Raw genomic sequence first — 23,797 nt, 5'->3', positions numbered from 1 at the left:
AGAAACAAGCTTTTGTGCTACACAGAGCTCTTCTTCAGGTCTGGGAAACTAACTTAGCGTGTCACAGCTAAATACAATCTGGAACAGATAGTTTAGCATAAGTAGTTAACACACATTTCAAGGGACCACTGAAGGGGAAGTGGCCTGGCTAAAGACCTGTGGTAACTTACTTTTATTTTCCTATAGATAATAAAAGAAGGTATAGACATAGAGTTAGGAATATGATTTTCAGTGGGTCCTATCCCACAGTTCTTACTCAGGGAAACCTCCCCTTTATGTCAACTGAAATTTTACTTCAATAAGTGCTGCAGGGTTTGGATCACTACATTGTGATTTATTGACAACTTTTGGAAGTGCTTTTTGTGTGATAAGTCGTGACCACTGAATGCTACTGTGCAATAAAGCATTCCAACACATTAAAGACTCCTGAGTAAGGGTGCTGGAACAATTTTTATAGGGGGTGCTGAAAGCAGAAACCATGTATTCGGTGGTTGTTATTACTTCAAGGCAGAGGGTGCTGTTGCACCCTCAGTATCCCTAGTTCCAGCACCTCTGTTCCTGAGAGAATTAAGGTTGCACAGTGGTGCTTAATTCAGACCTCTGTACGTATATTCACATACTTGGTGTGTGTGTGTGCATGCGCCCATCCCAGGAGTACCTCTATTGCATCCTGTTGCACCATATGAGGAATATACTCCACATGTATTTAAAAAGTTGTCTTTTACATGTTATTCAGTAACTAAGATACTAATCAGCAAGAAAAATATTATCAGTTTGGAAATACCCTATCATTAGACTACTTTACCCACCGGTAAATTGGTATAAGAGTCATTTAAGCTGTTACGGGTGCACTCCATAGGAGATTGTTTGCCTTAAGTGGCAGTTTATAATATAAACTTAGAAACTCAACAGTAAGGACTATTCAATTTGTACCATGTCTCTAAAGCTCAGATAATATGGGTCTGTATAAACTGCGTTTGTTGTTTTATGTGGATTGATTTTTTTGTGCGTCTCTGCATGTCCTTTCACTGTTATTTTTGACTGATTTCCAATAGGGTGGTGTTGCTCTGCTGTCTTTTTTTCTTTTGGGTGCGCACAAAAAACCATTGCGGCTGAATACACTCCACCCTAGCTTTCTTCTACGCATTTACTGGATATCTAAAATGTTTGAAAGCTGAATGCTGCTTTGGTTGGCAGAACCATCAGTCGGTCTGGGAAAGGAGAAACTGAATGGCAGTGACTAGCCTCAGAGTGAGACAGAAAAAGAAGAGACGTATGTTCTAGGGTGGAACTCACTTTATTGTAGATGCTTCGTTTATTTAAGAACCCCGGGGAAATAGCAATTCTTCCTGGAATGAATGAACTAAAACGTTGGTAGGCCAAAGTGTTTTATCATGCATTTGAGACAGAGGTATTTTTAAGGGAAGCAGAATAAAATGATCTTGGTTAAGTATGATGACTCCTACAGTACAAGACTTTTATTTTAATTTTAAAAGAAATACTAAAGATTTGCCAATGTCTTGTTTGGTTTTTTCCTATCTGGAATTACTGATTCACTTGTTCAGAACATTTTGACCTCTTATAAGTATATATTTCATTCTTGCATTTATTGCTTGTTTGGCACCAATAAAGTGTTTGGTGCTGTACAAGACCTGCAGGGAGGATGGCACCAGCATGTTCACTCCCACACTCACCTCTCAGATGTCAGTAGGAGGAGTGAAGATGCTGATGCTTCTACCTATTTGAGTCTACCTGGCTTTACAGTTCCCACTACCAGGTCTGAAAGGGAGGAGACAGGTCTACATCTCATTCCTTCCTATACGGTATTTGCTAGCAGCTGAAGACAGTTTGTTGTTGTTGTTGTTTTGGAGGGGGGGCACGGCAGGCAGGGTCCAGACAGATACACTCTAAACCTTTCTTTAGCAAGTGTAAGGAGGACTGCTGAGTATGCCCTGAACCCGTAGGCTTCCTTACGCATTTGGCTATTGCCTGCTTTGTGTATGAAGAATGTCTCTGGGGCTAAAGCTTCGCACCCCCATCGGTGCACATCATCCTATAAAAGCTAGAACTAAGCCCCAAAGCTGCTACTTTGATACAATTTAGGATCTGAACAAAATATATGTATGTAACCAGGCCCGTAAAGAAAAATTTGGGGCCTTGGTACATCATGTTTCCTGGAGTTCCACCATCTCCCATTTCACTTTATTTATACAGATGTTACAGGCTCAGGGCCCTGGTACACTTGTTCCACCATTTTGTCAGCCCTGTGTGTGAGCTCCCATTTGTTCGATACACCTCTAACATTTGAGTGTCATTTGGGCCACACTACTGCAAATTTTCTGAGGCCAAAGGAACTTATATACCTGTGGATTCTTGAACTTTATTAATTGCAAACTTGAGTCTCTTACTGCCTTATAATTCCTATGCTATATGTTGTTCAAGCTATTTCCTGAATATATTTTTTTCTTGTTGTTTTCCCTGGTTTGTTTTATGTTGGTGATGGAGTAGTTGTATATTAGATGATTGGTGTGATTTAAATCTTAATAGCTTCACTAGTTTGATTTTGTGTAGATGAGTGCTTTATGACATTCAAACAGTTTAAAATGGAAAAAGGTCCTTTGTTTAAGAAAAAATCAGTGTCTGTGTTTATATATATACACACAGACGGATGGAGATACATAAATATGTGCATACTTTACATACCCACATCCATAGGTATACACACAGCTACTCTTAAATTAGAGCAAATTATTTTACTTGTGAAATGATTTTAAATAATGCCTTTGATTGGACAATGGCAATTAATATCCTATGGTAGATTAGTTACATAATATGTATGAGGATTCCAATTCCCATTCAACATGAACCATTGCTGTGCCCGGTGCAGTTAACTGCTGCAGGCACAGACTCATAAAAATCTCAATAAAATCTGAAAACTGTAGAGTATGGGTAATCTCGCTATAAATTGTAATAAAAATTACCCCTGTAGACTCTATATTTTGACCATTAAGTTCATAGATGCTGCTGGTTTGTACATAAAGTTTTATTAAATACATCAACCAGTTCTTTTGGCCCTACCAGACAGCAAGCTGTTTTGATTTAAAATCTGATTGGTGTTCTTGGAGCATTTTTAAAAGCGAAAACTGTTGATAACGGACATTAGGATAGGAAGAAAAACATCTCATATGTGTTCCATGTAGTAGCTACCTGCTTATGAGCAGGGGAAGGTAAATGACATCTTTTCCACAATGAGTATATTTGTTATGTCTGTAAGGCAAGGATATGGTTTCCCAACACAACTGTCCAAAAATATATTAAATAAACTGAAGCACAATAGTCAGTCTCCAAGGGCTTTCTTTGAAATGCTTCATGTACATCTGTATCTGGAGGTGCTACTTCCATTGTTGGAAATATGTAGCAGAATATATGACATTCTTCTTCAGTATTTCCCTCCCCAGGGACTGGCTGCTGGATTCCTAAACTTGTTATGGATGGCAATATTCAGAAATGGGTAGTATCAAATGGTTGGGTGTGGATTATAGGTAGAACATCTTTTCACTTTATGTGGCTGGAGATCTAATAGATAACTCTCATCACAAAGTGCAAATATTGATGTTTGCTTACTTTTCCCTTCCTGTCATCGTTCATGTTGGTGAGCCTGATCCTCTCAGCTAAGACAGGATGTTGCAGCATGACAACATGCTCTCTAGCATTCTGTAGTGTCCACAACTGATAGCATCCAGTTCTATGGCAATGGATCCCCAGGCATAATAAAAATATGTCAGAGTGGTATTCACTGAGCTTTACAGACCAACATCCAGTGCATCTCTTGGCTGTCTCTAATTCCTGACCTCTAGGCTCTTGAGGGACATAGCTTCAAAGGAAATGTACAGTATTGATATGGCGGTCACATCTTCCCTCATTCTAGGAATAGACTCCAAGTTATGGTATGTGACCAGATGATTGTATTTCTAACCTATTGACTGGGATTTACGGAGTGAGGAGGGATGAGCACAAGTCCCTCTATTTAGTATTTGGACTACCTGGATTTGTGATTATTCAGGGGGTTTTGAAACATTGGCAGCCACTAAAAAGCATGAATATATTCAAATTACGCAATATGTAGGAACCAAATTAGAAAGGCCCAGGCAAAAAATGAGATTAAACTTGCTACAGATATAAAGGGTAAAAGGAAAACATTCTACAAATACATTGGAAGCAAAAGGCCCATTACTCATAGAATCATAGAAGATTAGGCTTGGAAGGGACTTCAGGAGTTCATCTAGTCCAACCCCCTGTGCAAAGCAGGACTAATCCCAACTAAATCATCCCAGCCAGGGCTTTGTCAAGCTGCACCTTAAAAACCTCTAAGGAAGGAGATTCCATCGCCTCCCTAGGTAACCCATTCCAGTGCTTCACCACCCTCCTAGTGAAAAAGGTTATCCAACCTAGACCTCCCTCATGGCAACTTGAGACCATTGCTGCTTGTTTGGTCATCTGCCACCACTGAGAACAGCCTAGCTCCATCCTCTTTGGAACTCCCCTTCAGGTAGTTGAAGGCTGCTATCAAATCCCCTCTCACTCATCTCTTCTGCAAACTAAATAAGCCCAGTTCCGTCAGCTTCTCCTCATAAGTCATATGTCCTATTCATTTTTGTTCCCCTCCACTGGACTCTCTCCAATTTGTCCACATCATTTCTGTAGTGGGGGGCCCAAAACTGGACACAGTACTCCAGATGTTGCCTTACCAATGCTGAATAGAGGAGAATAATCACTTCCCTCGATCTGCTGGCAATGCTCCTATTGATGCAGCCCAATATGCCATTAGCCTTCTTGGCAACAAGGGCACATTGTTGACTCATATCAAGCTTTTTGTCCACTGTAACCCTCAGGTCCTTTTCTTCAGAACTGCTGCTTAGCCAGTCAGTCCCCAGTCTGTAACACTGCATAGGATTCTTCCGTCCTAAATGCAAGACTCTGCACTTCTCCTTGTTGAAGCTCATCAGATTTCTTTTGGTTCAATCCACCAATTTGTCTAGGTCACTCTGTATCCTATCCTTAACCTCCAGCGTATCTACCACTCCCCCCAATTTAGTATCATGTGCAAACTTGCTGAGGGTGCAATCCACCCTATCATCCAGATCAGTAATGAATATGTTGAACAAAACCAGCCCCAGGATTGACCCCAGGCCATTTGGCTTTATATCAGCTGCCAACTAGATATCGAGCCGTTGATCACTACCCATTGAGCTCAATGATCTAACCAGTTTTCTATTCACCTTATAGTCCATTCATCCAACTCAAGCTTCTTTAAGTTGCTGGTACGAATACTATGGGAAGCTGTATCAAAAGCTTTGCTAAAGTCAAGGTATATCACGTCCACCACTTTCCCCACATCCACAAAGCCAGTCATCTCATCATAGAAGGTAATTTAGATTGGGCAGGCATGACTTGCCGTTGGTGAATCCATGCTGACTATTCCTGATCACCTTCCTCTCCTCCAAGTGCTTCAAAATGGGTTCCTTGAGGACTTGCTCCGTGATTTTTCTGGGGACTGAGGTGAGGCTGACTGGTCTGTAGCTCCCGGATCCTCCTCCTCTTTTTTAAAGACAGGCACTATATTTGCCTTTCTCCAATTATCCCGGACCAACCCCAATCATCACAAGTTTTTAAAGATAATAGCCAATGGCTCTGCCATCACATCAGCCAAGTTCCTCTGTACCCTCAGATGCATTGCGTCTGGCCCCATGGGGACATGTCCATGTCCATGTCCAGCTTTTCTAAATAGTCCTAAATCAATGAGGGGGGAAACAACAGAAAATGTGGAAATGCCAGAAATGCTAAATTACTTTTTGTTTTTTTCAGTTTTCACCAAAAAGTTTAGTAGCAATTGGACATCTAATTTAATGAATGCCAGTGAAAATGAGGTAGGGTCAGAGGTTAAAATAAGGAAAGAACAAGTTAAAAATTACTTAGACAACTTAGATATCTTCAAATCACCAAGGCCTAATGAAATGCATCCTAGAATACTGAAGGAGTTGACTGAGGAGATATCTGAGCCACTAGTGATTATGTTAGAAAAGTCATGGAGGATAGAAGAGATTCCACAGGACTGGAAAAGGGCAAATATAGTGCCAACCTATAAAAAAGGGAATAAGGACAACCTACGGAATTACAGACCAGTCATCTTAACTTCAGTATCCGGAAAAATAATGGAGCAAATAATTAAACAATCAATTTGCAAATACCTAAAAGATAATCAAGTGATAAGTAAGAATCAGCATGGATTTGTCAAGAACAATCATGTCAAACCAAACTGATAGCTTTCTTTAACAGGATAACAAGCCTTGTGGGTGGTGGGAAGTAGTAGATGTGTTATATCTTGACTTAAGTAAGGCTTTTGATACTGACTCACATGATCTTCTCATAAACAAACTAGGAGTTACTAGAAGGTGGGATACATAACTGATTGGAAAACCACTCCCAGAGAATAGTTATCAGTGGTTCACAATCAAGTTGGAAGGGCATATCGAGTGAGGTCCCACAGGGATCGGTCCTGGGTCCAGTATTATTCAATATTTTCATCAGTGATTTAGATAATGGCATAGAGAGTACACTTATAAAGTTTGTGGATGATACCAAGCTGGGAGAGGTTGCGAGTGCTTTGAAGGATAGGTTTAAAATTCAAAATGATCTGGACAAACTAGAGAAATGGTCTGAAGTAAATAGGATGAAATTCAACAGGACAAATGCAAAGTATTTCACGTAGGAAAGAACAATCAGTTGCACACTTGCAAAATGAGGAATGATTGCCTAGGAAAGAGTTCTATAAAAAGAGATCTGGGGGGCATAGTGGATCACAAGCTAAACATGGGTCTAAAGTGTAACACTGTTGCAAAAAAAAGCCAGCATCATTCTGGGATGTATTAGCAGGAGTGTTGTAAGCAAGACACGAGAAGTAATTCTTCTGATCTACTCCCTGCTGATTAGGCCTCAACTAGAGTATTGTGTTCAGTTCTGGGCATCACATTTCAGGAAAGATGTGGACAAATTGGAGAAAGTCCAGGGAAGAGCAACAAAATTATTAAATGTCTAGAAAACATGACCTATGACGGAAGATTGAAAAAATTGGGTTTGTTTAGTCTGGGGAAGAGAAGACTAAGTGGGGACATGATAACTGCTTTCAAGTACATAAAAGGTTGTTACAAGGAGGGGGGAGAAAAATTGTTCTCCTTAACCTCGGACGATGGGAAAAGAAGAAATGGGCTTAAATTGCAGCAACAGCAGTTTAGACTGGACATTAGGAACAAAACTTCCCAACAGTCAAGGAAGTTTGGCACTGGAATAAATTGCCTTCGGAGATTCTGGAATCTCCATCATTGGAAATTTTGAAGAGCAGGTTGGATGGTCTAGATAATGGTTGGTCCTTTTTGAGTGCAGGGGACTGGACTAGAAGACTTCTTGAGGTCCCTACAATTCTGTGATTAAATAGTCATCATTCACCAACAGTTATCCTACTTATTTCCTGCCCTAATCATAGGCAAGCACTGCTGTGTTTTAGATACAATGGGATAACTGTAGGTACATGATGACTTTTTAATGGTGACTATTGTAGTCAAAGCAGCAAATTGTTCTTCCTCTCACCGCATCGCTCCCAGTCAAGAGCTCTAAGGACTTATCTTCACGTACAAAGCTACAGCACCAATGCAGCTGCACTGTGGTAGTACTGCTGATGGAAAAGCTTCTCCTGTCGCAGTAATTAATCTATCTCTATGAGAGAAGGTAGCTATGTCAATGGGAGAAGCTCTCCCATCAACGAAACACTGTCTACACGGGGTTTAGATCGGTATAACTACGTCACACAGAGGTGTGGATTTTTCACACTCCTGAGTGACATAGTTATGCCAAAATAAGTCTGTAGTGTAGACCTAGCTTAAGTCACAAATAATTTCATTCAGCCTCATCCTCTCCCTATCAGCAGAGAGTCTTCCCTTATGTTACCTGTGTGGTGTAAGGAATGGGTAATCAGCAGGGCTTCCTCTTCTTTCTTTGTAGAAGCTAGCGGAGACCCACCAGAAATCTTCTCCCCTTTCCTAGCTCAGAAGGCAGGGACATACTGGCTGAATCACAGGCCAGGGAGAATCCCGTCCTTCCCCCTTCCCAGTGCAGATAGACACTCACCTTCTTCTCCACTCCAGGGCAGGAAGGACAGCTACATTCTTTCTCCTCTCAGGGCAGACATATGTGAACATTAGCCGATGTTTCTAGTCACCCTGCAAATGGGTGGTACAATGTGGGGTTGTGACTATTGGATGAGGTATACAGGTTGGTGCTGCTGCTGTGTAGGTTGTGGTAGGAAGGTTTTTGGGATTCAGGAATGTGGTTTTTTTTAACATGGTCCAGGACCTGTGCTTACCAATTCACTGGTCCTGTTAGTGTTTGAACTGGTTCTGACAATGTTTCTGTGCCCTGAGAAGTCATCAAACCAAAGGCCTAGAGGCTGTATAATTTACTAAATTATATTGTCCAGTACTTTATTGCTGTCAGTGCAGAAAGCCCATATCTAGAATAAGAACAGTATTGTTGAGATTCTTGTCAATGTGAAAATCATTGGCATTCAGGGGGGAATTGTTTTCTGTATTCCTGGGAGAGATTCCTGGTAGCAAAAAGAAAAAAAGAAATGCTTACTGCTAGAAATCGTTTTCTGTTAACTAATATTGTACCTTTACCAGGAGTATGTACAGTAATTTAAATTTGACCACTTTTTGAGGGACATGTTAAACACACACAAATTAAAGGTTTGCCTGACCCCGTTCCATCCCCCTTCCCTAGATTTTTTGTGACACCTTTAGTGGGGATGCCCAGCAGCGAGGAGGCAGCAGCTCCCAGGGCAGCAGCACTCTCCATGTCCCTGCAGCCCGGAGAGGGAAGCAGCAGAGCAGCTGGCTGAGATCCTCCCCCGCAACTCCTGCAGCTGCTGCTTTTCCTTCCCTTCTGCTGGAGTCCAGGCAGTGCTGCCTGCTTTGCAAACCACTCACTGACATGAGTCAGGGGGGTGGAGGCAGAGGCAACACATGGAACTCCAGCAATAGGGAAGGAGAAGCAGCAGCTGTAGGGGTGGGTGAGGAGGAGCTCAGCCAGCAGCCAGCCATCCTGCTGCTTCCTCTCTCCCTGGGCTGCAGGGAGACATGGAGATTTTTTCGGAGCCCATGTTCCTGCTTGTCCCCCTTGTGCACGCCCCTGACTTTTACATATTAAACATGCAAGGAAAGTAATGGAAGCAAAGCTTCTCGCTTATGATAGCTAATGTGGTTTGAAATTTCAAAATTTATAAACCTATAGGCCAGAGATTGATGTAAAGGATGGATCCCCAAGCAGGGTCCAGGGACAGCAAACTAACAGAAATCCCAGTACCCTTTCCTTTTCAGCTTTAAAAAGATGCATAGATTTTAAGGCCAGAAGGAACCATTATAATTACCTAGTCTAGCTCCTGCATAACCCAGGACATAGGATTTCACTCATTGATTCTTGTATCACACCAGAGCAGTTTCCTGAATCTCCGTATTGGGGAAAGGGCAGAGGGCGTCTTTTTTCTGGCTGGCAGGTGTGATACTCCAGCTACTTGGTGTCTGGTACGTTTTCAAGGCCTGTTATAAGCAATCATTTTATAATGAAACAACAGTGATGCTATTTGTTAGATTAGCATGCAGAATATTGTACATTCTTCATAGAAAGCACAGTGTGAAGTTTCACATGTGAAACAAAAACGAACGGTCTGTTAATATCATATGCTCATTCGGAAGGCAGAAATTGATTTTTAATCATTTTTAGAGCGCAACTAAAAGCATGGTTTAGTTAGTATTATATCATGACACTTCAGCGTATGTCTGTGTTTATATATTTACAAAGCTATTAGCAAAGAGATTATTTAATTCAGAAAACAAGTATTGAGGTTAAACATACCACAGTCCTCACTATTTCAGAATGCTGATACTCTATTTTATCTCTTTATTTTCACACCGACAAGTGTTGGTCCCCTAATGAGTCATTTAAGCATTAGCTAACTCTGGGAGGTAGAACTCCTAACGGTTACCTAGCTTTCTCCTGCTCTTAAATATACAATTCATCTTAATCCTCCAGGGCCAGAATTTGATTTAAATCTAAGATAGTGTATTTATGTGAAATTACTTCTTGTAGGTCTCAGCCTTCCTATTGGTGGGATAACTTTCTATCACATCAGCTTTCAGAAAACTTGATCAGAAAAAAAGAAAAAACAGGTTGTAATTGGAAACTGTCAGGAGCAATAGCAGTGCATTGGTGTACTACACTTTTCACCTCTAAAGATTTTCTTCATATCTTATATTAGGTCACAGTGAGTTTGGTGGGCTCCTCTTATGTTTGTGCACATCACTAAACCACTAGACAACTCAACACAATTTAGAATCTCTGCTCTAGGCAGGGCTATCACTTGAAAAGCAATGTATAGCACCGGTCAAGGTTGAGGTGCATTGGCAGAGCCGCACTGAGTAAGCTTGTGTAATGTCTGCTAGTTGCTGCACTATGTGATTCCAATGCAGTGCTGTTAATCCTTCAGTTTCCTGAATGTTAAACTTACCTAGTTTCTTTTTAACATAATTGGAAGCTATGGTGTGATGGTTAGTACAGAGAGGCAGAATAGTTAAATGTCAGTGGCCATACAGTGGCACAACAATGCAATGTGTTTAAAATCATGCTTAAAAATTTGTCTAAATAATTGAAAAGTAATATATATTAATCAACATAAATTATTTCTGGACTTTTTAATTATTTATTTATGTTTTTATTAAAGTAACATTTGTAAAACTTGAGTGAATACCAAATGATTATATTCTTCTAGGTAGTTTTTCCTACAAATGGGGAAAATGGTGGTATGTGTGATTCTTTATGAAAATGAAACATCAGTTGCTCTTATAATACCAGCAAACATATAACAATTAATTTTGTCTATGTGTTTAAATTAATTTTATTACATCATTGTTGTAATTGTATATTTTTAATAAATTGTCAAATTATCTAGTTGTGGTTTTGAAGTAATAGCCCTGGTCCTGGAGTGTGCTTTTGCTGTGTTGTTCTACTGAAAGATTGGTTTCCAAAGCGAAATGCTCTCCTGATTGGTTTCAGTAATGGGGGCAGTGAGAGAAGATTGGGCCCTACTGATATGTGCAAGTGTGTCAAGAGCAAATCTCTACACTATTTCAAGAAAAAGGAACATTGTCCTTCAGGTTCATTTAGACATAGAGCCTAGGCCTCCTCAGTTCTCTAGACTCACATACATCCTCACATAATTCCACTGCCTCCCCAGTCTTTTCAGCTTCCAGTGCAAAATCTTATTTTTATAACTCTTCATGGACCTTTTCCAGCATTGTCCCCTCACAACACACACCCACTCTTTCCCTCTTTCCCTCTACTTGCCTAGCACCAGCCTCCTTCACCCTTCACAAACCACCAGGCAGCTCAGCACAACTGAGAGTCTCCGCTCAAAGGAGGGCTAGCCTAATTTGGCAATTGACTGATCTTTGACTACTGCTGGTAGATATGCCAATGGCCTGTAAAGAGATGTTAGATGGAGTGGGTTATTACAGATAATTCTTTCTTGGGTATCTGGCTGGTGGGTCTTGCCCCCATGCTCAGGGTTTAACTGATTGCCATATTTGGGGTCGGGAAGGAATTTTCCTCCAGGGCAAATTGGCAAAGGCTCCGGAGGGTTTTCACCTTCCTCTGTGACATGGGGCACGGCTCACTTGCTTGTGAATTCTGTGTACCTTAAAGTCTTTAAACCATGATCTGAGGACTTTAATAACTCAGTCATAGGTCAGGGGTCTATTACAGGAGTGGATGGGTGGGGTTGTGTGGCCTGTGCTGTGCAGGAGGTCAGACTAGATGATTAAGGTCAGAAGGGACCAACACACAGTCTATGAGTCTGGAAAGCAAGGCGCAACACAAGTTAAAGTTAAGACGCACTGTGTGGGCACAGCTGCACATTGCCATCACTGGCTCTTCATCGTTTTTCATATCCCATTTGCTAACATCTTTTCTCTCTTGTCTAAATCTTTTAATTCTCTCTCACATTCTGTTGTTTTGTTTTTCCAGTAATAATTATAATTGATTACTTAATAACTGTGGCCAGCATATACAAACCTGGAAGCAAAAGTCTCCTATATCTATATTTAGATGTCTAACTGAAAGTGACATTATTTTAAGAGCTGCTGACTTCAGTGGGTGATGCAAGTGCTCATCAAATGAAAATCAGGTCACTTTTACCAAAATACATATTTTGGAATCTAACTCTAGGCCATCTGAATTTGAAAATTTTGGCCTGTATTCTTAACTCCGTAAAATGTTTTTGGATACAGTTTTTACGGGAGTAATTTAAAAAAAAAAAAAAAAATGGCCCTAATCCTTAATTGACTGTTCCCCAGCTGTCAATTGTTGAATTGGAGCCAAAAATTGTATTGTGTTATGGGGTACCAAATCCACAGGCTTTGGAGCTGCTTTTCAGGTACTCCTGCATCTCTACTTCCAATCCACAGCCCCAAGCAGAAGAATTCCACTCCACAGCTTGTGCACTGTAGCCACAGGTGAGCAGGAGATCTCTATATCTGGGCTTCAGCTAATTAATTACTCACAAGGTTCTTCTCATGTGGAGGAGAAAAGCTTTAGATGTTGCATTTCCCCACAGCAGCTGCAGCTGGTCTAAGAAACAATGGAACTTACTTGGGACAGAAAAGGAGACGCTCAGCCTCCTGGGCAGGGCCTAACCTATACTCTCAACCAATGGTCACCAGCTTGTGTGATAGAACCTGAAGGAGAGGTGTAGAATCCAGTCTGCTGAGCACCCCACCAAATTCTTTGACACATTATGCCACTGTGTGACAGTCTACAAGGCAAGGAGCCAACCTCTTCTGCAGAGACTTGTGAAAGCCATCCTAATGCCTTCACATCAGTGTGAGAATTCTGCAGAAAAGGACCTGGGGGTTATAGTGGGTAAGAAGCTGGATATGAGTCAGCAGCGTGCCCTGGTTGCCAAGAAGGCTAATAGCATATTGGGCTACATTAATAGGAGCATTGCCAGCAGATCGAGGGAAGTGATTATTCCCCTCTCTTCAGCATTGGAGAGGCCGCATTTGGAGTATTGTGTCCAGTTTTGGGCCCCCCACTACAGCAAGGATGTGGAGAAGTTGGAGAGAGTCCAGCGGAGGGCAACAAAAATGATTAGGAGGCTGGAGCACAAGGCTTATGAGGAGAGGCTGAGGGAACTAGGCTTGTTTAGTCTGCAAAAGAGAAGAATGAGGGGGGATTTGATAGCAGCCTTTAACTACCTGAAAAGAGGTTCCAGGGGGGATGGAGCTAGGCTGTTCTCAAGGGTAGTAGATGACAGAACAAGAAGCAATGGTCTCAAGTTGCAGTGGGGGAGGTCTAGGTTGGATATTAGAAAAACCTCTTTCACTAGGAGTGTGGTGAAGCACTGGAATGGGTTACCTAGGGAGGTGGTGGAATCTCCATCTTTAGAGGTTTTTAAGCTGCGGCTTGACAAAGCCCTGGCTGGGATGATTTAGCTGAGGTTAGTCCTGCTTTGAGCAGGGGTTGGACTAGATGACCTCCTGAGGTCTCTTCCAACTCTTATCTTCCATGATAAATGGGCACAGAAGGAGAGGGGAGACCAAAAAAGGGGATGAGAGCTACAAGGAGACATACAGGAGAACAGCAGGTATGTGGTAATTGGAAGGAGCGGAGGCCACCTGTGGAGAGAGGGAACTAAGAAGAATGATGGGTCTGGGGGCTGACAGATTAGGAAAAATGAGGGGGGATTGAAGTAAATTCTTAATGCTAAGGTGTGGATTTTATATTGTTTAGCATCAATCGAATGAGCTATCACCATATATTAAATTGAAAAACCACTCCTTTGTGCTAACATTTCTGAATTCTCCCACCACAGCATTTTGTTTTCCACCGTTTGAAAGTGTGGGAGATTCCTACAGTTTTCAGAGAATACGTGTTGTCATGACCATAGACTTGCAGTTATGCAACCTGTGCCCAGTGGGCCAAATTATCCTTTATTATTACAACACAATCCTTTTAACTTCAACATCGCTGCATCAGCATAACATGGAGCAGAATTTGTCCTATTAAATATGCAACATAATCAGTATTGCCAACCCCAGACATTAAAAAAAAAATCACAACTCATGTCTCAAAATCATGAGATGGCTTTAAAATAATGAGATATTTGAAAGATAATATATTTTGATTATTTGCCTCTGGGTTTGAATCTTTAGGGACATTTGGGTCACATTTTCAAACATTTTTCTTCAACTATAAGGGCTAGAAACTTACTTTTTAAAATTAAATTGAGATTTTCACCTCATCACATGACTCAAGCATCTGGTGCTTTAAGGAAAAATGCCAAATATTGAGACTCGCAACAAAATCTCAAGAATCGGCAATACCACGTAATAAAAAGACTAGATGGCATGTTGTGTCATGAGCAAAAAAGGCCTAACACAGTTTTCTTCTTTATTTAAACCAGCTCCTTTTATTTAGGAATAAGCAAAGTTAAATGTACAAAATTAACGTATAGTGGAACTCTATCGTAAACTAACTGTTAAACATCTTTCATGAAGCTACATTTGAGCATAAACAGCCAGGAGGCTTCTGAGTTGGCCTTCACGTTATAGTGGAAGCAAGACTAAGATGCTGTTAGCTGAAAATATGAAGTGTAATATGTTTTGTTCTTTTTAATTTAAACTTCATTAACTTCACATATTAATTTTCACACATTTAACAACATGTAACTATTTGCTTCATATAATTATATAACTAGTGTAGCAAGTAACAAGTTTCACTTCTTAAAATCAGCAAAATAGTTAACAGTGATGGTCATTATTCTGCGTTTTACAATTGTTTCAAACTGCCTATAGCCGTTTGGGGATCAGGAATTCTCAAACATCACATTTCTTTCTGGCTGGTTTTCTCTCTGGTGAAATCAGATGTGATGAGTATTCAATCACTTTTAAATCAAGTTACTATCTTATTTCTGATGTTTAAACACAGTGTATATACTACAGTATGCAACATGTGGCTAGAATATGGTGCTTGTCATTTTGGAATAATGAAGCATGTTATCAATGACTTTTCAGAAATCGAGTTGATATGCAGCTCAATACAGTTATATGGTATAGACTTTATCCTTGTCAGTGTCAACAATCCCTCCTCTGACAAGTGTCACTTTTTTTTTTTTAACTGTATGCAACAGCCAATGTATACAATGACAAGATAATCAAAGAATATTCTGTGGACTAAATTGTGCAGTAGGTCTCAGAAGAAGTAATATTGTTGCTTCTCCTACAATTGTGTGCCTCCTACTGTATTTCTTGATACATAAATATCTGACTTATTATGTTAGCTTAATAAATGCTTTTTTAAATACTATCTTTATTAAGATCTTTAACAAAATTTAGAAATTACAACTGAAAAATAGCTAGCTGTAAATCATTATGCCTGCCCTCAAAGCCTGTGCACAGTGCAGTGATAAATTAAACATTAAGACCGACATTCTCAAGTGGCAACTGATTCTTGGGAACTTGGCTGTCTTATCTTAGGTACTTATATGGCTCATATTGCAGGAGTATCTGAGTGCCTCACAATCTTTAATGTATCATAATACCATTGTGAAGTAGCAAAGTACTTTTGTCCCCATTTTAAGGTTGGAGAACTGAAATACATGATCACACATGGTATATGCTGTGGAACAGGAAACTGGACTTTGGTCTACACACACGCAAGATAGCACCTCAACCACTTGGCTATCCTTCCTCTCCAAGAAGCACTTGAGAGACCACTGTCTGATTTTCAGAGAGAGCTGAAAGTGCTCTGTATCTCTGAAAATCAGGTCTAAGATGTCTCAAGATGGACAACCAAAATCAGTGACCACTAAATTTTTGCCCTAAATCTCCACCCAGAAATGTGCAAAATCACACAAAAAAACCCAAAAGACAACAAAAATAAATGATTTCAAGGTAAAATGCATATTTAAAGATTAGTATATATGCAATTTTATTTCATTTTAATGGTTCATGGGTATGAAGTAAGCATATATATACTAGACATATATTGATATTTGTGTGTGCATTTGCAAATATTTTTGTGTGTATCTATAGCTAACGGAAGCTGTAGGTACACTACATGATTTTGTATATTCATCATCTAATTTGTGAAGCTAAGGGAGAAAGGTGCTATATACCGTTTAACTGGATGGAAGACTTGAACACCCTAATGTTGTTCTGGGACAAGATTCATTTCATCACACTAATTTTAATCCATTATATGTCTCTTTTGCAGCACAAATGGACCCTCGAGGCATATCTCCCAGACAAATTAAAAGTGACAGTGATGATGATGACCTGCCAAATGTGACCTTAGATAGCGTTAATGAAACTGGATCCACGGCCCTCTCCATAGCCAGAGCTGTACAAGAGTAAGTATCATATTCTCAGGATGAGATAAGTATTGCCAAGGTGTTCAATGGCTAATGGAAACACCAGTCATCAGCTATTCTACACATATGTCATCTGAGCTCTGAGCCAGCATACATGCCAGTATCTTTCTGTTCAGCTTCAGTCCCTTGAGGAGACTGCTGTTGTTTTTTTTTTCTTTTTTTGTTTTTTTGGGGTGGGGAGGCAGATTGTCCTGACTCTTTGTTGGAACAAATTTCAGAGTGAAATTCTTTCTTCTTCTTTATACAATAGAAAAATTTTGATAAGGGGGAAACCTTGTTAAATTATTCTGTTTGTCTATAAAACATTCCTTGGCTCATGGCAGAATTGAGAGGTCTCTCACAATTGCTTTCTATAGAGAACTGTCTACAGTTTTCCTAAGGAGGAGCATAAGTGAAAGGAAATTAGTAAACGACTCTAGTCAGGTTTTTCCATTAGTGTTATTTTTCTGTTTATTTTTAGGTAAATGGTAACTCTTTAGTTCAATTTTTATTTTGTTAGTGTGTTTTTATTAAAGTTTGCTTGAATTGTATTTAATAATTGTATTGACTCATGAGCTTGCTACATCACCATGGCAGCTAGAAGGTAACCCACTGTGAGGTAAATAAGTATTACCATCTCCATTTTGTAGGTGAGGAAAATGAGGTTAAGTGTAAGGATCAAGCAGAGCCAGAAATAGAATTTGAGTCTCCAGGCTTGCAAGCCTGTGTTAGAGCCACAAAATAATATATTCCTTCAGCTGAATACATCAAAAGATGAAAGTTTTGAAAGTCAGATTAAAATATTAAAAATTGTTTGTCATGAATGCATCAAAAAACTTCACTTGGGATTTAAAGGCACTAAAACAATTAGATAACTCTGACATTGTTTTTTACTTGCTGGAATCAGCAAAAAAGTTGGTAGCTGCAAAGTGATATATTATTTAATCAAACAAGTCTGAGGAGGCACTTATTGGGTGAATGTATTTTTTGCATAATTTGGGCAGGTAGAGTGCATCTGACCCACCCTTAGAATGTTTTTTAAGTTATGTCCCTGATACCACCCAAAAAAGAGACCCGCAGTGTAGATTCTCCTACTACAAACTGCATGGAGAATTGGTGGATGATAGTGTGTGAGGACATGGCTGACCTAATAAATTATCACCCAGGAAAGGCCTGCCTCTCAGAATTGCCCATTGTCTTTCCCCCTTTCCCCTTACGCAACCAGCTTATGCTCATGGGGCCCCCAAGAATTGATCACTGTGGTGTGTGGGGTGCAATTCATTACATGACGTGCTGGAATCCTGCTTCCTCTTTACACTGAAACTACAATGGTTTTGCTGCACATGTTGGAGGCCAGCTTCGCCCTTAGTACAAAGTCTGTGTTGGTGCAGTGTTAAAATTGTAAATTTGGGAAAAGCAAACTGGAATTTGAATTTTTTTCCTCAGAAACATCTCTGTGTTCTTTCCTTGGCAGTTTAGGCAATTAAGGCCGTGTCTGGGTCCCAAGAGATGGGAAAGCCTCTCTGGCTTGCCTCCTCCTTCTGCTACAATGACTTCAGCAGCAGCTGAAGGTGTCTTCCAGGGGCTAGGAGAGGAGATTCTGGCCACACCCAGAAGGCATTTGTGTAGCAGTGGGGATTCCTGTCCCATGTGGCTGATCTCTTTTTTCTTAACGAGTTTAAAGTGAGAGATCCACATTGAAGGAAGAACTTTTTAATAATTTTTAAAAAAATTGGGGAGGTGAGCAAACTAATGGTGCACAAGGAAGCTTTTCACTTTTGCCTTCTAACTCAGAGGGTCACAGAAAATGTTGATGCTGGTGTGGAGCCTTTGGGTTGGGGGAGGCTGTGGGTATCTGTGGAGGTACCAGTGATTAATTTAATAGAAGATTCATTTGTCATTTGGGATGTCATATCATACTGATTATCCAGATAGTGGGACCTTGATGCATGGGGCTGGAAGCTGTTAGGTGCTTAGATGCATCAAGCTGAGTATAAGGGCACTGTCTCTACTACTGAGTCTTCTCTGGATGGGTCATGTCATTGTGATGATCCTGCTTTGTTGAATGTTTATGATTGTAATGCACGCTGTGTTTTCAAATAATATATTGATGGGAAAGGAATACCACTCTGGATCCGATAGGCAGCACAGGTACGGGACCACTAACACTGTATGTGCAGCACTGTTAGACACATGTTCAGATCAGAGCCTCATTGTATCCCTCTAACTTAAATCAACCTATGGATGGCTTTATCTCTTGAGTTACAATTGCGTTCCCATCATCCATTCATTTTTCACACTTGTACTGTCTGTTTCTCTGCTTCAGCCAATGCCATTACTGCCTCTAGCACTGTGCATACTAGAGACCTTTCACTGCAGTTTGTTGCTCTGGTTACCGACAAATGGCTTTGTCCTGAGTCTCCAGGAGCTGTAAATGAAGGTGTTTTTCAACACTTGTGTGAGCATTGCTTCCTACATCTATCCTCTGTGAAAACCATAGTACAGCTGGGGAAGTGAGGCATAGAGAGACTAAGTGACTTACCCATGTTCACACAGGAAGTCTGTAGCAGAGCAGGGAATTGACTGTGTGTCTCTCAAATCTTAGTCTTCTGCCCTAACTCTGGACCATTCTTCCTTTGAATGAGATTGTTCGTCATTTAATATATATATATATATATATATATATATATATATATATATATATATATATATATATAGGTAATAGAATTGTAATTCCCAGAGTCATATGTGTTCCTAAAGCTATATTAAAGGATCCTAAAACAACAGCCTCAGAACTTTAAGGGCCTGTACACATTTATAGAATGGCTCTTTTGTACTTGACGTATTTCATTGGCCATAGCAACACAAATGACCATGTTTGCTGGTTAAGAATAGGTTTCTTGGTGATTTTAGCCACATCTGTTCTCTTTATCAAGGTAATAAACTATCTCTTATACATAGCAATGGTTTTGGACAATTTGTGCAAAACAAAATAATTTGTTTAATTTGCGAGGTTGGCCAGTAAAATCAGACAATATTGTTTGGGCATACACATTGGTTCTAGGCTTTGGTGTGGAAATTTGCTAATGTATCTAAAAGAGCCTCTTACCAGGATAATAGATTTCACCTCAGCCAGTGATCTCCTTGAACAAGTGCCAGGTTGACTGAAGCTATAAATCAAAAGCAAGCTTATGCAAAATTGTCAGGACTGTCTGTTTTGAAAGGCTATAGTGTTATTTAAATGATGATAGATTAGGAAACCGAGATATTGTCAAATTGTTCTTGGAAGAAAACTAATTTAAACGAAGAAACAAACAAACAAAAAGACCCATTTAGCTTCATCTACAAGAAACTATTATAGTCTCCACTATATAGGTTAGTGACTGATGACTGTTCAATAGATTAGGATGTAGCAAAGAACTTTGCCATTAGGATGTGTATTCTCTGCTTCTGTATCTCTTTTAAGTGCTAGACATTAACCTTCCGTATATCTTTATACCATAGCATTACAAGTAGTAATATTTTCTTTAAAAGGAACATATTTAAATTATGTGCTAAATAAGGAGAAAGAACTGAATTTAATAAAACCATTATAGGTTAAATCCTGGGTCTACTGAGGCCCATGCGGGTTTTGCCACTGAATTTATTGGGGCCAAGATTCAAGCACAAAACTTAAACAAAAGTTTGAATGTTTACAAAAAACACGTTGTTTACACTTTTAGAAAACCTGTAAAAATATTTATGTAGTTAACGAGGGTTCTCTGTGTGTGTCTCTCTCTCCCTTTCATATCTTCCCCTACCACAAACAACTTGAAGTTTTAAAGATCCTGTTTCCTAGACTCTATAAAATTCCACATTTTGGGTCACCATTTAATTGTCTCATACAAGGTTTTTGTTTTGGTCGAAGCATAGCCTGTTACTTTATGTTAGTTATTAAACTTTAGCATATTGGGATTTTATATTCCTCACGTGTTTACCTAAATTTGCATTTTTACCTATTGCACACTACTGATTTTGTAGCTTATTAATTTATATCATAGGCATTTATATAGCAGTTTTCCTCTACAAAGTGCTTTTCAAACATTAACTAATTAAATTTTACAGGTCCCCTGTGTGATAGGAAAATAAGAATTATTATCCTCATGTTAGTAGCTTGCCTAAGGCAAATCAGTGAAGAACTGGGATGAGGAATGCCTGTCTTCTACTCACAGTCCACTAGACCATGGTGCTTTGAAATGAACTTCTAATCATTAGCTTTTACATACATGACACATTTTGTTTATAGGGTGTTGTTATTTAATTGCTTCAAGAGCATGACTGCAGATTTTAAGACAAATTATGCCGGTGCCATTTTTAACACATTACTATTGTCCACTTGGCAGATTGGGTGTATATTTGGAAATAGTGTTCCCAGACTGTTCAGTATTCAGTTTTGTAATAGTAGTTTGTGGGGGGGGGTTGTTTGTTTTGGTTTGTTGTTGTCTTTTTTTTTTTTTTTTTTTTTTTTTAAATTAGCCCAAGAAGCAGAGGGAGATATTTTTGCATTATAAAACTCAGAATCTAGCAAAAACTCATCAGTGTGGATTACATCATGAAACACTATCAGAAACAGGCACAATAAAACTACTTCAGCGTGCTGCTACCTTGACTTATTGATAAGAAAAAAGGGAGCATTGTCCTGTACTGTTGCTGGAGCTAAAAATTCCTTTTTCATTACCTAGATGAGATAAGTTTTTATCTTCCCTTCTCCTTTAGGCAATTCCCGTGATTCTGTGGGATTGTTATTTGATACCATACAACTAATTCTTAACAGTAACATTCACACTGAAGTATCATAAAATGCTTCCTAGCCAGTAACAGCTGTATATGCACAAACAGCTATGTAGCTTATATCTGTATAAACAGCATCTATAATAGGGCACTAGTGAAAAGGGGGCTTGGCTAAGTCTTGATGAGACATTATTGACTTAACACAGGGATAGTTGAACCTCTAATACCAAACTTTTCTAATCTGTGCCCTCTCTCTCTCCCCTCCCCTTCCCCCCATCCCAGGGATGATGCCAGAGATTTCTCTTATGTTACCCCAACTACTTAGTTCAAATCCTTTGGTCACTCTTCCCTAACCTTTTTCTCTCGCTAAACAGTCAAATCCTGTTTAGACTTGCATGAATAGAAAGAGAGAATCTTGGAGACACAGGGCTGAGAGAAAGTGCCTGGATGATGGATACAGAAGAGATTATGTGCTCGTTCCTGTTATTTATTGTTTTTAATCATGTTTATTATGGTAGTGCCTAAGGACCTACCAAGAGTGGGCCCCATTGTGCTAGGCATTGTACAAACAGACCTGTAGAAGGTCCCTACCCCAAAAGAGCTTATCATCTAAATGGACGAGACAGACAGCATGAGGGTAGGGGTCTAATACATAAGCAGAGTGAACAGTGTAACAGTACCAAATGACCTGTTAGTTCTACAGGGGGTTTTTGGAGAGGTGGGGGGGAAGAGTAGTTAGGAGGGGATAAACTGAAGGGAAGGGAAGGGGGTGAGTGGAACAGGTCAAGGGAGGAAAGTGTGGAGTGAAGATGAGGTGAAGAGACTGTTGGAAAGAGCAGCAGGAGCTTGGAGGGCTGGAGCAAACAGTCAATCTTCACAAGACAGAGAAACTGGATAGCCAAAACTGTGGAAAGTTCTCTGACTGTCCAAGGGACCCAAGGTCCCATCTGCTGGCTGGAGTCTGGCTGGCTCCTCTCTGCAGTTTTCTCCCAAGCCCATATGGCAGGAGAGGAGGCACCACCTGGGTCTTCTTGCCCCCAGAGTGAGGGTGGTCTCCCCTGTGCAATACTGTGTCTAGGAGTGTGCTAGGGGGAGGTGTTGCCTTGGCTGGGCCCCATTTTACCTGCTCAACTCCAGTGCAGCAGTTCCTGCTTTGGCTGCTTCTGTTCCTACCAACTGGAGTCTCTGGCTGATGATGACATGGGTGGGAACCTGCATGGAGATGAGAAGGTGTGTGGCTGAGGAGCTGAGCATGAGTATTTTGGACACATTAATATATGGGTAGTTGGTGCTTAAAGAAACCACACAGAAGGAAATTACAATAGTAATGATAAAAGCAGCTGAAGGCTGGAATAAGAATTCTAGCAGAGCAGTGGTAAGAGAGTGAATAATGGTGGGGATTTGTCAGGTGAGAGTAGTCAAAGATTTTGCAGTCCAACTGAATACCTGCATCTCTGTGGTAACGACAAATAGATGAGTCAAGATTGAAGTTTTGGCTGAGGGTTTGATGTACTTACGTCTTTTGGATACATTGAGCGACTGGAAGTTTGGTGCTGTAAGGAGTTGTTGAAGTTGAGATGTGTAGAAAGTGAAGAAAATAAGCAAAAGGTTATGTGGAAGAGGCAGCAGTTGAACCATTATTAAGAGTATGTGTTGTTTGTTAAGCTCAGCCAACTTACTTCGTGCTGTACAAACCTTTCGCTGTTCCAAAGAGCTTGCAATAAGGTATATCTACACTAGCTCCAATTTCAGCCACTGAAATCCCTGTTGTCATAGAAAAGACCAGAAAAATAGATAGCAATCAAATTTCACCTGACTGAAAGCTCACAGAAAGTGAGGTTTAGGTTTATTTACTCTGGGTGGAATGTTTAATAGCTCGTTAGTGATTTAAAAGCACAAGTCCCATTGAGAGACAATGGAACTTGTGCTTTTAAATCACTTAGGCACCTTTTGAAAATGCCACCCACAAGTAATTGCATTGGAAACACCGTATTTAAATATTTATGGGAAGGGGTTGGATGGAATGGGATGGGATGGAATACTAGTTGATGAGGCAGTTAAACAAAGCAGACAAGAACCAAAAGGAGCATGTAGGAACACACAAAATGGTAGTTGGTGTGCATGTAATGAGAGAAAACAAATTACATTCTCTGCACCTAACCAATACATCTTACTAATGTATTGAGTTAAGAATGAAGCCTCAGGCTAAGCCTTTGAGGGCTGGTAATTAAAAGGTTTAAAATTTACAAAATACTCTAAACCTGTTTTTCTTCTGCTGCTCGATAAACGGTTACTTCTCCCTGACAAGAGTCTAAGCTCCATGGGCCTCTGTAATCAGAAAATAGAAACACTACCTTGGGACTTACATGACCAATCACAAGCCAACACAGCTTGAGTTCTGGATAGCAAGTACTGACTATTCTAGCGAATCTATATGTGATCAATCCATAGTGTTAAACTTTGTATCAAGACTGTAGAGAAAATTATAATGATGAATAAATTCAAGGAAATCAC

At 40.0% G+C, this 23,797-nt stretch overlaps 1 protein-coding gene across 4 annotated transcripts in view; it reads left to right on the top strand.

The window, feature by feature from the left end:
• Positions 1–23,797, top strand: part of KLF12 (KLF transcription factor 12) — a 289,627-nt gene that overhangs the window by 190,073 nt on the left and 75,757 nt on the right. For all 4 annotated transcript variants that reach the window (XM_067563230.1, XM_067563231.1, XM_067563228.1 and 1 more), the window contains exon 5: positions 16,378–16,513. In XM_067563230.1, coding sequence (XP_067419331.1) covers positions 16,378–16,513 — 136 coding nt within the window. The remainder of the gene's footprint in view (positions 1–16,377; positions 16,514–23,797) is intronic.

This window comes from Emydura macquarii, unplaced genomic scaffold (genome assembly GCF_026122565.2).
Source record: "Emydura macquarii macquarii isolate MOO-44397 ecotype Brisbane River unplaced genomic scaffold, CSIRO-AGI_Emac_v2 contig_2473, whole genome shotgun sequence".
Taxonomy (NCBI): Eukaryota; Metazoa; Chordata; order Testudines; family Chelidae; genus Emydura; species Emydura macquarii.
Note: the sequence above shows the minus strand (reverse complement) of the source record. Positions and strands in the feature narration are given on the sequence as shown.